General features: G+C 38.5%; 1 protein-coding gene across 1 annotated transcript in view; it reads right to left on the minus strand.

The window, feature by feature from the left end:
• Positions 1 to 6,136: 6,136 nt before the first annotated feature.
• The window catches only part of PPP1CB (protein phosphatase 1, catalytic subunit, beta isozyme), a 29,495-nt gene continuing 18,778 nt past the window's right edge, over positions 6,137 to 16,853 (minus strand). The window contains exons 5-8 of the mRNA XM_014950932.1: positions 14,218 to 14,289; positions 10,704 to 10,855; positions 9,036 to 9,170; positions 6,137 to 8,513 (exon numbers count right to left, since the gene is read on the minus strand). Of these exons, the coding sequence (XP_014806418.1) occupies positions 8,409 to 8,513; positions 9,036 to 9,170; positions 10,704 to 10,855; positions 14,218 to 14,289 (464 nt within the window). The 3' untranslated portion in view covers positions 6,137 to 8,408. The remainder of the gene's footprint in view (positions 8,514 to 9,035; positions 9,171 to 10,703; positions 10,856 to 14,217; positions 14,290 to 16,853) is intronic.

The raw sequence follows: 16,853 nt of genomic DNA on the forward strand, positions 1-16,853 counted from the left end.
AGCTCTTCCTTCTCTAGTCCCTTCTCACTTTTGACCTAGACCAGTTGTGAACAGCAAGCCCTCCAGCATGGCCTCCCTTTGGTAACCAATCACCTGAAATTCTTGTGACACGAGCTCATCTACCTCCCACTAGGCTGCTATATATTTGGAACAAAATCATACCGGCAAGCAGGACAACACATCTTTTTCTCTCCTGCCACCCTGGGGGCACTTGGCCCACGACCAATCCATGACCGCAGGCTGCCTACTGAAATAGCAGCTCTGTACCTGACATCCAAGCCTCTGATCCTGAAGTGACCACGCAGAGGTATGTGGCATTTCCTCTGGGGCAAACCTCGTGCTGCTGCTCCCAGGGCCTGACTAAGGAAAGGCAGCCATGAAACCTATTAGGCTTGCTGGAATGCAAAGGGGGAAAAACCATTAATGCAGTGTCAGCAGGTAACTGCCTTTCATTCCAACTTCCCCAACACCTCAACCAATATTTATCATTGCTGCTGTTCACAGGGTTGTGTGCAGTGTCATCAGCTCATGCCCTACAGCATTTATGGAGGGGAAGAGGCTATTTTGCCTCCTGAAGCTGAGGAGCATCGCACAAACATGTTATCCCAGTGTGAAGTTTTCTTAGTTCCTTGGACAGACCTAACATGGCAGGAAATCATCACTTTGAGATAATATTGTAAAAATTTCTGCATGAGACTAAAATAAAAGGTCTAATTTGCATACAACAATATGAGCTCTACAATCCAAACCAGTACATGAGGATAATCAGGAGGATTCACTTAAATACCACATAGCTGCTCCAAAATAACACACTAGTGCAGATAAACCTTTTCAAGAGCAATTCATTGGAGACAACTAGTAGGACCTGGCTGACCATCAAGCGATCCCTTCAAATCGGGTCTAAACTCTACAAATCTTTTTAACAGTGTATGCCTGTAGTACCAAGCTCATGGGTGGAACAGAGGAAGAACTGCTTAATAATAAGCAACACAAATTACATAATACTTAGGTAGATACAGTATTCAAATTTCATGCTAGGCCTACTCTGATAGCATCTCCCAATTAGCTCTCCACACTTAAGCCAGAACCAATTTTTATTTTTTTTTTTTACCCCCTCTGTGTAGTTGTATTGGTTTATAACAGTGCTAAACATAATTTATCTTACATACTTTCCACCAGTCCTCCACCAATCACTGGAAATTTATACAGAGAATCCCACCTTACTTGGTTAGACTTTGGAACAGAAGATTCCAGAGTAGTGAAGAAACCTGGAAACCTGCACCCAAGACAAAGCCTAACCTTCCTCTGCTTTTCATGGCAGCTGATTCTTTTTTTCCTTCAGAATCCTCAGATAAATTTAAGAGACCTCATGAAGTCTGCTGAATTTAAGGGAAATAAATGTGTATGTCTGAGGTAAGCTTAGTTTCAATGCAGCAAGATCTGAGTTATTATGAAGCCACGCACTATGGATACATGTCAGTACTGATCAAGGGATAAGGTTTCCACATGAGACAAGTGCAGGATGAACATGCAGTAAAATTCCAGTTCTGCAGCTTTTCATTCACTGTCCTTCGACCACTAGATGGCATCTGCGTGCCAGACCAATTCTAACATGAAGAAAATTGCTCTATCAACTGGCTTGACACATTTTTAAGTAACTGCATTAAATTCTTGTACAGCATTAGTACAAACAAGACAGTCCAAGGAGAAGAATGTGTCTTCTTACTCCAGGTGGTAAAGGCAAGACAAAAGGTTCTAAGATTGGCACGTCAGTTGTTCACTGTTGTACCTTTAAGCAGAACCTTGAGCAGGAAAGAACTAAGGTAAGGTGTTTGCTTCCCATCCCTGCTTCAAGAGAACAGGGCCTTAGGTCTTACAGCTCATCCTCCTAACCCAGCCTCCTGGAAACCAGATGCAATTAAGGTGCAGTTAAGATACCCATTAAAAAGTAATTCTCGTAACACATTCATTCTCCCAGCATTTCACAGAAATGATACACCTTTGTGGAAGATGCAAGAATCCACTCAGGCACAGCAACCTCAAATATGAACATATTATTCTGGGGTAGCTAGTGGAAAATAAGTAACTTATACATGCCCAAAAATTCAACACTACAATGGGGGACTTATATGAGGAACTGTAGAAATGCTGCCTTGAAGTCGCCAAATTGAAATACTGTTCTTTTCATGAGCAGGCAGAATTCTCTACCAAGGGGGAAAAAAAATAATCAGTAACTTAATTATTTTGCTCTCTGCAAATATGATTTACTATTTTTGAATATCAGCTACCTGTAATAGAAAAACTAATTCTGCCTATTTGCTTTACTTCCTCCATTTAAAAGTAACTCAGTTTAAGTCAAAACACTGAAACTTAACATGTGGGCATATTCTATTTCAAGAACATTTTTCAAGTGGTGCTTGTTTCTAGAGCTCTGCCTGGGAGCTTCTCTCACCTTTAACAAAGTTTACATCCCAACCTGAAGATACAGGATGGCTTTTGCTGATCTTTATTAGCTGCTGGATCTAGGAGCTGCTTTCTGATGTGGCTGCTTCTAGAGCTGAGTCTGCAGTGAGCTGAAGAGGATGCCTGGGCTGCAGACTCCGCTCACTGAGGCAGCCCAACCCAGGAAAGGGGCTGCACTGGGCCACATGAGGTGCATACACTCTGGTAAAGCTCCACCTGTTCAGACTCCTTCAGGCAGCAGGAAGAGTTTTCCTTGGAGAAAGCTCACTGTAGCCATGTATTGGCAAAGGGTTGTGGTAAATGGTTATTTTGACACATTTTTAAATTCTTAAATTTTAAGTAATTATTTCTTGGGGCATATAGGTGCAGAAGTTAGTGAGTTCAAACAGGACACAGGAAACCAAATGAAGTTTTGTCCTCATTACCAATTATCACGTTAAAATAAATAATCATCACAAGGCACACTGATACAGAACAAGTAACCAGACAGCTTTGCTGTTTTCCCCACAGCTAAAGGGATGTGTGAGGAAGATGCTCAGGCATTACCCGTTCCAGAAGCTCATGGAAGATGAGAAGCTGGCAGACCCATAACATCACACCGTAACACTAAGTACCCAAACTTGTGTCTTAACTTGGTAACTTTTCTACTGTCCCAACACAGACTTACTGTCACACAGTTTTCCAGTGTTCAATCCAACATGGCCTGAGGTTCCTTCAGCTTTGATCATCTGATACAAGCAGTGAGAAGAACGCTTGGTTATAAGCCCATGAGTTGCACGCAGCCACCTGGTTAGATGCTGCCATCAAAACCTTGATCAACCTTTGGCACAAAGCATGCAAAATCAATGTACGATTCAGGAGAACAAAAAGCATACAGCTGCACTGAAAGAAAGCTTGAAAGCTGCTACTGCTAATTAGCAGAAGCAAACAGATGACAGCAGAGAAAAAATATCCAGGGCTATGCCTAAAGATCCCAAGCCTGGTATTGATTCACCAAGCTCCTTTTATTGACAAGAATGACTACCTGCATGAACTTCTTCAAAACTGTTTTGAATTAACAAAAACTCCATGCTGCTCTTTAAGGCAGATTATTAGCCCCAAAGTGGGCTTTGACACAGAGACATCTGACAGTGCTGTAGTCATCTTTGCTCCAGCACACAAAGATATTCCCTCACCCTTACTTTTTTACCAGTTCATCTGAAGCCAAATATTTACATATATCCTCATGTACATTACAAAGCAGGATCCAGTTACAACTCAAACAACTTCAAAAGCAATACAATATTGTCAGTATCACTTTGCCTTTGCTAAGCTGTAATGTTACCTGTCAGTTTTGTATACAGCATTTTCATCTCCAATAAACCTGACAGCAAGGAAAGTTCCAGAAACACCAGCCATTGATACAATATTGACAGTTTGCCAGGAAGAAATTCAACACTCAGTTAAAGGCTAGGTTTTTACAACTATTATTTACATAAGCCTCTACAAAGCAGGTACCCTCTTCTGTTAAACTTTGAGCTTTACACCAAAGGCCAAGCATGAGGCATTTGTGTTTGTCATCAACATATTCTGTTAATTGTAGCTAATCAAAAGAAAGTTACTCTCAGGTCAACCATATTTGATAGTGGTTTTTTTATATTTTCATTACTACAGAGAAAAAGAAAGTGTTTGCCCTCCCCAATGTATACAATCTAATACAGCTCCAGTAATTTCATCTGACAGTTTCCATGGTATGATGGCAATATCTTCTTGGACCTATCAAAAGATAAGCCAGAAAGGAACACTTCTTCACATAAGAGGTACCTTGCTGCTTATCAACTCCTATTATCCTTTGGCAGAAACACAGCAGAGAGGATGTATTCAAACAACCTGAAAACAGGGATGTAGGCTATTAACGACAGCAGCGACTTCCTTCCACAGATCTGAAGCATTTCCATGGGAGTTACCCAGGGGTAGTACCACCGGGGTACTACAAGCTGTGTCATATGTACCCTGTTTGCTCCTCCCTCAGAGTGTGCAGTGCAAATGCAAACTGTCTTCCTAAGAGGACTGTGAAGCCCACTGTGCAGCAGCAGTGCACTTGCAAAAAGACTCAACTCAGTCTTCAGTGGCCACAAGTACTTCTATGTGTCCATATGGAGCAAACGGAATAAAGGCACTAGTACAGGAACCGTCACAGTGTTTTCAGTGAGCCTATTTCTACAGCGATTTTTGGAAATGGATCATATCAGTACAAACAACTACCTGAACAGAAATACTGTTCAAGGTATTAGAGTGATGCAGAATCAGCAACATTAAAACATGGTTCAATAAAGACAGCTGGGCAAGGACAGGAACAAGATAACTACAAGGACAGGAGCAACAGACTACTTAAATAAGACAAAAACCCATTCCGGCAAAATGTTGCAACCTGCAAGTTGGCATCTAGACCAAGCACACCCTTGTTTGGTACAAACACTCAAGGCTTCACCCTCGGGGACAAGAAAGAACAACCATCAGAGGGTCCTAGAAATAAACTGAGGTTGCACAAAAGAGAGGGCCCTTAGGATAATGAGTTCTGAGAAAAAGCATGAATACGTATACTCATTCCTGGAGAAGTGATAAATATATAAAAATTGCATTAATATAAACAAAGTATCAAGCATCTTTGGGTTGTGCACATTAGGAGGAGCAATCCCCCATGCATCCAGTGCTGTAATAAATAATGCCCACCTTCTTAAACGTCAAACAAGTCTTAGAGGGTTTCCTTCTAACCAGGTTTTACGGTAGTAAAAGCAGCACAATAACCACAACTATAGGGAACACTATTTCCACCCCCCTTTCATTAAAGCAGCAGGCAATTATGAATATTCCATGCATAGAAAACACGGAACACTATGAAGTATTTAAGAAATAGTGAAGTAAAACAAGAATCTCTTATCAATCAACACAAGAGAATAAAGCAGCACTCCTTGCAGCAGTATTTTAAATTAAAGGAGGTATTTTTCTAGTGTTTGGGAATCACAAAATGCCCGTTACATGCCATGTAGTACTCTACTATGAAATCAGGAATGGATGTAACTGTCAGATAAAGGGGGTGGGGGGAGAACACACAAAAATATCCCTCAAATGGTGTAATGTTTTATAAGCCTCTAAACAGCTTGTTTGAAAATGATCCTGTTACTTCCCAGCACATTAACACTACACTATTTAGCAGCATTTCTGGCTTTTATGGACAAGATGTTTACTTGGAAAAAACTTATTTGCAATTAGACCACTAGAGATTTCCAAGGAAAGAGGAGTTAATTTTATGGGAGTAAAATTAGATTCAGGTTCCCTTTTCTACCTCTTCCAGAATGAACAATAGTAACAATACAAAAGATCTATATTAATATTGTAAGCATAAGCTGAAGTGGTACAGAGAGTTCCATTATATACCTGATGCTCCTGACTTGCTTTTAGTAAGGAATACAAATTGTATCTGTAGGGGTAAGGTTATTAAATAATGTATTTTTTTTCTGTAATAAAAGATGACAAGGGATGTTAGCAGACTCCCAACTCCCCAGGAGTCACAACAGCACTCAAGTCCTTGGCAAGTGATTGATGCTATATTAAAAAAACAGCAATTCTTCAGACTACCACCACCGGATCTGGCTTTCTAGTGCCACAAAATAAACTAGAAATTTCCTATTTCTTTAGGACACATAAGAAGGCCTGAAGACTTTATTTTCCTTTTGACATAGAATCTGTAATACAAGCGAGCATCTTGGGTACTCACACACAACATACAGCTTTACACCTGGACATTTCATGATACAGAAGACACTGTTCCAGAAACTAAGGAAAAAATGGGTAAGTGTTAATCCAGATGTTCGGTAACACGATGCTTCTTATAATAGAGGCTGGCACTTGGTAAAACCCAGCATTTTCAAAACTTGTAAAACAAAACCTCAAGCAAGCAATGGCTTAGAGCAGGAAGTTGCTCTGTCAGGCTTATAGAACAGATTTCATCAATGATCTTGTGACAAACTGAAGTTGCTCTCACACAGTTCTCATCACTGACTTTCAAGAAAGAGCGTCTTTGAGCAATATCAGAAGAAATCTACTTCTACATTTTATTCTGTGTATTGAAACTCTGGTGCTTACTTCAAGGTGGGGTAAATAAAACCATTGTTCAAAACCACAGACCAATCCAATATAAATCAGTAACAGATATATGCTATAAGTTTGTTTGTTGTTTTTCTTTTTTTAAAAAAAACCAACAAACTCCACACTTCTTAAGTAACAGTAAGGTATGTTAAAATAACAAGTCAGACTTCATTCAAATGAATTAGACAACTTTTACTAAATGAAAAAACCTACATTTAAAATATGCATTTAAAACAAAATGGAATTAGAAAAGAGACTTAAATCCATTTTAAAGAACTTGCTCACTGTGTCAGAAATCAATATATCTCTTGCATTATATAATGTGCCAGTTCATAAAACCTAAGTTACCAGAATCCTCAATTTAACATTTTCAAAGACAATACTGAAGTCAAGAGTTTTACATCTACCGATGCACATTTAGAATGGTATAAATCTGAAGCCTTCCCCCAAAGAATCTTACAAATTTGACAATAAACGCTTTTGTAGTTATAGCCAATAAGTACTGCATCCTAAAGCATTGTAAATCTGTGCCTTTCATTTATCCTATTATAAATTTTGTATCTCTGTATCTTGCCATTTGCCAATGTTAACTCTTTTAAGAAAGGAGAGAACTGAAAAGAAATACTGCATAACTCTTGATCATGTACAGAAATTATTGCTACTATAGTACACTACAAAGCAGAAGTCTATACAATAGTATATGAAATTTGATCATGAAAATCCAAAGGATATAATCTTTAGTGACATAAGCCTTATAATCATGGTGGACATTCCTACAGCATTTTCAGCTCACCACTCGTTAGCTAGCTTATGGTCCATTGATGAACATCCATTTAAACACACCCTCTTATGAAAAAGAATGTCAGCTTTCAAAGGCTTAGCAAATAAGGATCTTCATGTTCTGTGGAACTATGTAAGATGAATTTTGATGCAGGTAGGGAGTTACCTGGAAGCTAAGCATGCCAAAGGTGTTTCATGCTAATAAAACTAAAGCCAAGGTACCACACAATCAAGTTACCAACTAATAGGCAATACCATTTTTGTCCTATCTAAGTTAAATGAAGTGCCATAGCACAGTGTGACATCAATAATTTAAAATAGTGTAGTGCACAAATTCATTGTGTGGCAGTTTAAGTTAAAATGTCAAGACAGGTTTTCCTGTCTCATGTTATGTTGGCTGTCAAGCTGTCCAGTCTGGGCATTTTGGACTTAGTTTGCCTTTTAATAACTACCGTACTATAAACTTTGCATTATAATGGGGCACACGTTTGGGCAGAATTATTATGAATAACAGGGGGCTCGGGGGGAGGATAAGACCAATGGCCGTTCTAAAAAGCCCCTTCCTTATTTCAATTTCAAAGAGAGCCGGGAAATAAGACTAGATACCATATTTGCATCATTCTAGCTACAAAATAACCAAAGTAAAAGCAATCAAGCAACAACAGACCACATTACACAAATGGAACATCATGCTCTCATCTGGTTTAACTATTACATCAAGTTTTAACTGGGATGTTGGTCAACTTTAAAAACCGTGGTAAATGTGAATATGTAGTTGCAATAGTTTTTTCCTAATTTTTTTTTACTCTATGCTGGATATTAGAACTTGGAGCTATACTTGTTACAATACAGTGTCGCACATCTTTCTACTAGAAAAAAATTAATAAAGATCCTTTACCCGTCTCTTTAAGTTAAACGTGTGACATCATAAAGGGAGTCAAATGGCTGGATGGTTTTACAGTGCACACTTATTATTTACTGTATTATGGAGTTTTGTCCTTGACAGATCTGATGGTGTTTCTACATTATTCCTTTCTTCACCTCTTCTTCGGTGGATTAGCTGTGCGAGGTGGAGTGACTGGACGCCCAGAATTCAGTCCACCATACTGGTACTTGGCTTTCTTTTCAGATGGTTTCAATATCTTAGAGAAAATACAGCAGTTTTTTAGTCAGTGACAACTAAGAACATTTCAAATACTGTTAAGTCAACATGAAATCTTATTCAGCAGGAAAAGGAGAGGTGAGGGTGAGGAGGAAATCACATCACCATCCTACAAATTTATTAATCCTACAACAGTAATGCTACTTCTAAATCCTTCTAGTACTACATTGGTACAGGAAGGGGAAACAGAAGGGGCTGAAAACATGTCCAGGAAGGAGCAGGGATTAAAATCTGATCAGAGTAATCACACTAAAAGGGTCCCAACAGTCCACCAGTCTGTATAATTAGTTACTCTGATCACCAGGTATGACTAAAAAGAATCAGCCAATTAAACTTTGAAGAGAGGGAGTAACAAATATGCAGGAATTTGGAAAATAGCAGATCTCAGAGTATATTCCCCCAAAGTATATTATCCTAGACTAACTATAAGCATGTCAACAAGCAGACTCAGTCCATACAGTCCAACACCTAAAGTAATACTTAATGTACAAATGTATCATACCTGAAATGAACACATCAGAGTTTCATCCACACTCATCATGCCCCCTGCATTGTCAAATTCTCCACAATAATTTGGAGCTGAGAATAGGGTGACCAACTGCCGTTTAGCAAAGAATTCGTATCCATCTTCAACCACCTGTCAACACCAGAGAAATCAATACAGCTCAGCAAACAAAGATAAATCTTGAAGAAAAAAGCCACTCTTGAGGCAAAGAGGACTTACATAAAAGACAAGAACTCATCAAAAAGGTATTTTACGTCTTGGCTCTCAGACAGGACAAGTTCAATCATTTTGTCTTATCTGGCCACTGAATGCCAAATCAGGTAGCTTAACCCGTCTGACACTTCCAATGGTAAATATGCATAAGATTAACTGCTCAATATTTTCATAATCAAGGTCTAATTATGCACTGCCAGTTTAAAGATTCCCAACATTTTATGGTTTATACACAGAATTTGAAAGTCAGACCTATTAGTTTGGAGCACACAAGGTTTGGATACCATCTTCATTGCAGCCATAACCATTCAAGTTTAAGTCACACTAATATCAATTGTAAAAACCTCAAGTGTAGGCTTTTCTGTAATTTTGATGCTCTAAAAACAAAATGGTTCTACCATATTTTCTCTAAGAGCAAGTGGCATGATGCATCAGCTAAGGATGTTCCCTCTTCTCCAAAATAAAAGCCTCACATTATAATGTAGTGAAATCAGTCCACCAGCTGCTCACTTTGACCCAATCACCATGGTCTTTCAAAAGATGTCATACTTTTATAAGTAACTGAGGTGATGACATGAATACAGGAAATTATTATTAATCTTGATCAGCAGTTAAGAAGTCTTAAATTCCATTCCACACACTAATCCTGCCTAATGTTTTAGCAGTAAAATCAAAAGAAATATTTAAGTATTCTGATAGCGTACCCAAGCCTAACAGTGACATAAAACAAAAAGTCTATTTTTGTTTCATAGCAGGAGAGCTTTTAGAATTGACTAAATAATGAAACTGAAATGTTATACAGGAAATTGAAACCTAATGTTCACCTAACTAGGACACTTGCTTAAAGTCACTTAAGAAAAACTGCAAAAAAATGTATTTAAAGATTGAAGATGCCAAAAATAACCTTATTTTCTGCATATTTCAGTAAGTCAAACAATCTATGCTGAAATACTCTAGATAGCTGAACCAAAAATGAGGCAATGGTGCAAGATTTTATGTACAAACTAGTTTGTAGAAACATTCAAAATACATTTCATACTTCCACGAAGTGAAGCAAAGATAGTTTAAGCCACAACTACAAGGGAACTGACTACTACTGAAATGGAAAAAACTCTGAAACTTCAGTGTAAATCTCAACTTCAGGTCACTTTGCCACTTTAAATCTGGATACTTCATCTCTAATGTTCATACAAAAGAATCTAACAGTAAACAGACAATACAAAAGAAAGATCAATGGGGGAAGTCTTGTGTTAGTATTTTACTTCACTAATATTAGACACTCAGTTAAATATGAGTCAATAGAAGGACACAACCTTATAATACCTTATTAGGAAGGTATTTCTTTCCTAGAAGTAACACAATGCAAAGTTTCAAATATATCATACTGAGGAGCAGCAAAGAGGCAGAAAATCTAGAAGATGTTTTAAGAAGCAACAGCAGCATAATTCATACCTGGTGAGCTCGACAGATCAAATCCAGATCATGACGATTCAGAAATTTACTGACCACGTCAGCACCAAAAGTGAAAGAGACCCCGCGATCATTTTCACCCCAACCTTGCACGTCTTTGTCTGGGTCAGACCACAGCAGGTCACACAGCAAGCCTTTGAAAAACAATACAAGTGAAGATGTTAGTCTCAAGAGGTATCATTCTATAAAGTAAAATATTTTTATTGCAATTACCCGAGCAGCTCTCCTAAAGAAAATAAGCCTTAGCAACAAACAGCAATACTTAAACTGTGACTCAGACAAAAGATACAGTCTGCCTATGACTGGAGGTTTTCCCCCCTCACCACTGATAGTACCTTGAAATGAAGCAATTCAGAGCCAAACAGTTCTCTGAAATAATATTTAATTGTACCATTCAGCATGTTTACAGTGAGGATTTGAGGAGTTTAAAAATGCTGCAACGAGTGCATTTTAAAAGGCAACTACCTATTTCACAGCTCACCGAGAAAGCTGTTTGAAAGCTGCAGTAAATTTTAAAATCCTATGCAAGGCCAGTCATAAATATAGGAAATAAACTGTACCACAACCTGTGAACATGGGACAGCTTTGATTCTTACCGTTCTTACCATATGCAAAGAACCTTACAAATCAAAATTTAACAAGGCAAAATTCTGATATATTGTTTGAGGTAGCACTTTCAGTTTGCTTGGACTGCTGACGACTTTTCAAAAAGCCAACAGTGCCAACCAGCCTGGAATCTAAACTAGAACAATAAACCTCTCTGCTGTTTTAGCTCTAGTCAAGATCTTCTTTCTGCTGCCAACAAAAGGTCAGCCAGCTCTGGAGTTAAAACTGGGTACAAAAAAATTCTCTAGATCAACTTCAATGCCTTTAAACAATAGAACTTTCAAAGCGTTTTTACGTGAGAAAGAACCAGGCCAATTCAACTACAACACAAACAAAAAGCATTCAAAATATATTTCATAGTTTTTCCAGGACATTGTACTTTCTTTACCTGTGATGACTAACACTTAAGTATTTAAATACTTAAAGAGTATTTTTCACAATCTGAAAGAAATGTCAGCAGGCTCCTTTATCTGGCACTCAGAAGTTTGATTTACAATTACATCTGGTTATTTGCTAAACACAATATTGAAGACACTATTTCTTAATTAACAGATTCTTTCAGTTGCAATCAAGCAAATCTAATGCCCGAAAACTACTGTGCAACTAGGTAACTTTGCATTTACATGCAGCTATCAATGGCCTTTGGTGCCAGCCACAGTCCCTCTCTAGCAGAGGCTAAGATTTTATTTGCTTTCAGAAGACAAGGAACAAAGTGAATACAACTGCATTTTAGATAAGATATCTACCTAGGAATAAAGTGAATACATACAGAATATAACAAAACAATATTTAGTTCTATATTGAAAAACATGTTTTTCAAAATACAATAGTTGCACTGCAGTCGCAATGGTTTCTTATAATGAATTTCCAACAAATGACAGAAGCTGCTTGTCTCAGCTGTTCAGGAAGTGCTTCCTCTCCTAGTTTGTCCCCAAAAATCAAATTATATTTAGAGTTATACACAGTGACAGACAAATCTGTCCTATAACCTTTAGCAGTGGTGTAACAGAACCCTGCAACTCTTCTTGATGCACCCCAGGATGCCATTGGCCTTCATGTGCCCTTGTGGCCAAGGAGGACAATGGCATCCTGGGGTGCATCAAGAAGAATGTGGCAAGCAGGCTGAAGGAGATTATCCTCCTCCTCTACTCTGCCCTGGGGAGGCCCCATCTGGAGTACTGTGTCCAGTTCTGGGCTCCCCAGTTCAAGGGAACAGGCACAAACTTGAACATAAGAAGTCACATCTAAACATGAGGGGGAACTTTTTTGAGGGTGGCAGAGCACTGGAACAGGCTGCCCAGAGAGGTGGTGGAGTCTCCATCTCTGGAGACATTCAAAATGCGCCTGGACATGTCCCTATGCAACCTGCTCTAGGTGGATCTGCTTTGGCAGGGGGGTTGGACTAGATGATCTCCAGAGGTCCCTTCCAACCCCACATCATTCTGTGATTCTGTAACAAGTTTGTCCAAACTAAACTATGTTGCCCAAGTAGGCTTGTATTTTACCAAGCAACATCTACCATTACAATAGCCGAGGCTGACCAGGAGCATCCCACAGCACAGCTGCTATGAGACATTCAAGATGATACAAAAAACAGTTGGTTTCCTAATAGGCAAATGGTTGGCAATGCTGACCAAAATACATCATTTATACTTTGGACTCACAAAATGTAAATACTTTAACAGTTACCAGAGGCAATTAGTTTAAGTTGGAGTAGAGAGTCAGATTTGAGCAGACTGATGGTTGGACTAGATGATCTGAAAGGTCCCCTCCAACCTAGGCAATTCTATGATATCATTCTACCTCTGCGGGCAAACATCTGGCTATTGCTTCTAAAAGCAAAATTAAGACTGCAGACCACTCTATATATCAAAAGCCTTTTTAAAAAAATCTCTCTACTTATTTTTAGGCGGTACTAAGAATACCTAAAATACATGGAGTGTCCATGGAAACCAAAACTACATTCTGCAAGGGCACTCCCGAAGTGGGGATGACTCAGGCAGTAGTATTAGCCTGTTGAATAGAACTCCCTCTTCCAAGAGCTCTGATAAATGCAAAGATTGACTCATTTTGTACTGATATTTATTTAGTTATGCATTGAGTGAATTATAAGGGGTATAAAATGAAGAACAACGTAGCAATTTATACTACAGAAACACTTATTTACCAGTCTATTAATGCTTCTCGGTGTCAAGCACGTATATACCAGCATGCACAGAAATGCTGTTGTTTAAGGGACAGTAGATATTTTATTATTAGTCCCTGAATTACTCTAATGGATCAGCACTGAGGAACATTACAGGAAGCAGAATTCTACTATTCCAAGGTTTAACTGTAATTGTAATTTGTGTTTCAAAAGAAGGTTTAGATGTGCTATCTCCTCTGAAAGTAAATTCTAGACCACTGCTGGAAATCAACACTTTAAAAAATATCCCATTGTACTGCTTGACAGTCTTTTCAGTCCACTAGTAATAAAGTTTGAAATAAAGAGGACACCAAGGAAGGTGATTGGTTAAAACATTCAAAAGAACACTGAAAGCACTGGCAATTTGCATCCAACATCTATATATAAAATATCAATGTATTAGTAGAAAAAAGCTTCAGGATTAGCACATTGATACAAGCAATTGAAATCCCAATTGCAGTGATGTAGGAGCTATACTTTACAAGTTTATGTATCCTAGTCTTATGACAAGCAGTAACAATGTGGGCAATAGCCTGCAACATCAGCTAAATTAGCCATCATCAGGAACAAGGCTCTCACTCTACACAGATGTCAAGGAATACTGTACTGTGAACAAAGGTTGTGTTAAGTCACTACGTTGCCTGCCCAGAAATTAACCCTGTTTCATCATTAAGACCTATTTACAGTAAATTCCAGGTCATTCACCTGTGTCAGGAACATCTGTAGGTCTCATAATTCTCCGGATCTGCTCCATTGACTGGAGATCAGGAGACAGGCCTGCAAGTACAAGAAAACAAGTGACTTAGGTATTTTACCTGCAAAAAGGGTTCCACAGAACACATAATTAGGGGTTCAAAGTCAGAGAGCATCCACTTTTTCCAATGTAATATAAAAAGACAGCTTGCTGTAAGACAATTAAGTTCCTGAATAGAAAAACAGAATAATGCAAGTGAAATTAGCAAGGTGTTTTAATTCTTTTGCTACCACCATTTTAGCCATGCTGCACAGAACTCTACAGCAAAGTGTGTTCTCTTAAACAGCTTACTAGAGAGAACCAGTGAAGGATAGCATTCCCATTATCTAACACAATCAAATTCAGCACAGATGAACTTCTTAACTTTCATAATGTAAGGTGGTTGTAAAAAGAAAATCCCCTACCCAGCCTGAAAAGACCACAAGCCAAAGCAGTTCACAGGTGTTGCTGGAATCATATCACTATTTCAGTGTTTTACCACCCATCAGCTGAGCAGCAGTCCCTGGACACTGTAAACAAATACTAGATTGTTCAACTGCAATAGATAAGGAGCACAAAGATAGCCATCTACTCTAGCTCAGCTGTTTAAGTCATTTATAAGACCATCGTACCTTGATTACTCAAAAAGTCATTTATCACAGACAACTCTTTTTGTATGCTTTTGCCATATTAACATGTAATTACAGCCAAAGCATGGGATTCCAAAGCCACCCTTCGAGCAGTTTAAGCATACCCTCTAGAGCTTTTCTACTCAAGGTACACAGGCATGAAAGAGCACCTACTAGATGCTCTAGCACCTTGACATGTCCTTAAATAAGGGTCCTAAAGGGACTTAAAGGACTCTGGCCAAGATTACTTAATTAAGTTGCAAATTTAGAAATAGAACACAAAGACCTAATTTATGATGAAGCATTTCATATTAACAAGCCATATCCAGTTGACTCAGCTCAGAACTTTGAACATGATATAAGAAAACCTGTCATTGGAAAGGAGTCACTGCATATAATAATTCCAGCTGACATCAGTTTGCACAGTGGCAATGTACCTGCTACAGGAACAATGACTCAAATGCATTTCATACAAAGACTTGACTTCTCTTCAAGTATTAAGATTTTTTATTATTTTTGTTGAAGCAGTCTTATGATAAAAGCCTTCTATCCTTATCAGCTTGGTAAAGCTGTCTTCATGACATTACCTTGCGGTTGTAAAGATGGCAGAAATCTTACATTAAATAGCATATCAAAGGAGTTTTAGTCAAGTCTACTTACACAACAACACAGGGATACCAATATAAATTCAAGTAGATAATCAACTTTTAAACTTCGACCAACGTAGTCTTTCCCAGATCTGATCTATTTGCATGCAGATTACATTAGCACAAAGGCATGTGGATTCTACTCCGATTCTACTCAGCACCACACCCCGAGATAGTCATGGACAATCTCAGTGTAATACGCACAGCCAGTCTGTGACCTTCTATGACGTTACAGCTCTCAGCATTTCAGGTTGCACCCGAACCATGAAGTTCTTTAAAAGAATTGTTATTATCCCAACTGTGCAGCTGTCAATTTTTTTTGCTATTTTACACCACCGTAAAATAGCAAAACCCCACAACACTGCCTGCTTGTAGACCTCTTTGTAACCACCCAAGAGGCTGCCTTTTTCCAAAAATCTTCCTAACTCTCCCTACACACAAAGGAATAGCTAGTGTCTCAAATTCAGAACTACTGACAAAAGTTGTACGTGATCAGCATTAAATGAAGGAAATAAGAATGCAAACACGGGCTACTAAAGCTCACTGTCAAGCTGCTGCCACCACAGCGATTGCTGCAACCTATTGTGTACTGAAAGAAAACTGAAAAGTACGTAATTGAATTAAGTTGTCTTGACACAATGACAGCTAAGCACAGAAAAAGTATCTTTCAGCATACTATCTTCTTGAGGCATAAGAGCACCCCTTCCCTAAGGGAAAACAAAAAATGAATTGCCACTACTCCTGACAGACTCATCAAATCCAGGCTCTAGATTTGAACCACTCCCTAGTCAGGTGGAATTGGTCAAGTAGGAGCAATGGTTACTTATTTTTCTAGTGTAATTCAGCAATCTCCTCAGGTGTCTTTGGATACTGTATAAATTTTGAAGTACACTTCACCTTCAATGTACATTTCATTGTCATCAATGTCACAAGAAAAACAGAACTCCAGAGCTTGAAAATATTACATAAATCCAGTATCCCACTAAACTAATATGACTCCCATCTCAGAGCTGAAATCCATCGGGTAAGACAAGTATGTTCTATCAACATGACATTACAATATGGACTTAATTTATAGAAACTTGAATCACATAAGTAATCATATAAGGTCTCCAAAGATTATAGGGAGTGGTGCCATAGGCAAGAGGACAATACCGTACAAGGCAGAGCAAATAGAGAAGACAGAAATGGTCATGGAATAAGCTTTAATGTAGAAAGATAAAAAGCAAAGTCAGAAGTAAGTCGAGAGGATAATCTTAAGAGAAAGTCAAAATATGACTTGTATGATCAATGTGGAAAGACAGGGAAGACAGGGAAGAGGGAGGGATGTAA

Source organism: Calidris pugnax, unplaced genomic scaffold (genome assembly GCF_001431845.1).
Source record: "Calidris pugnax isolate Ruff unplaced genomic scaffold, ASM143184v1 scaffold24, whole genome shotgun sequence".
In the NCBI taxonomy this organism is placed as follows: domain Eukaryota; kingdom Metazoa; phylum Chordata; class Aves; order Charadriiformes; family Scolopacidae; genus Calidris; species Calidris pugnax.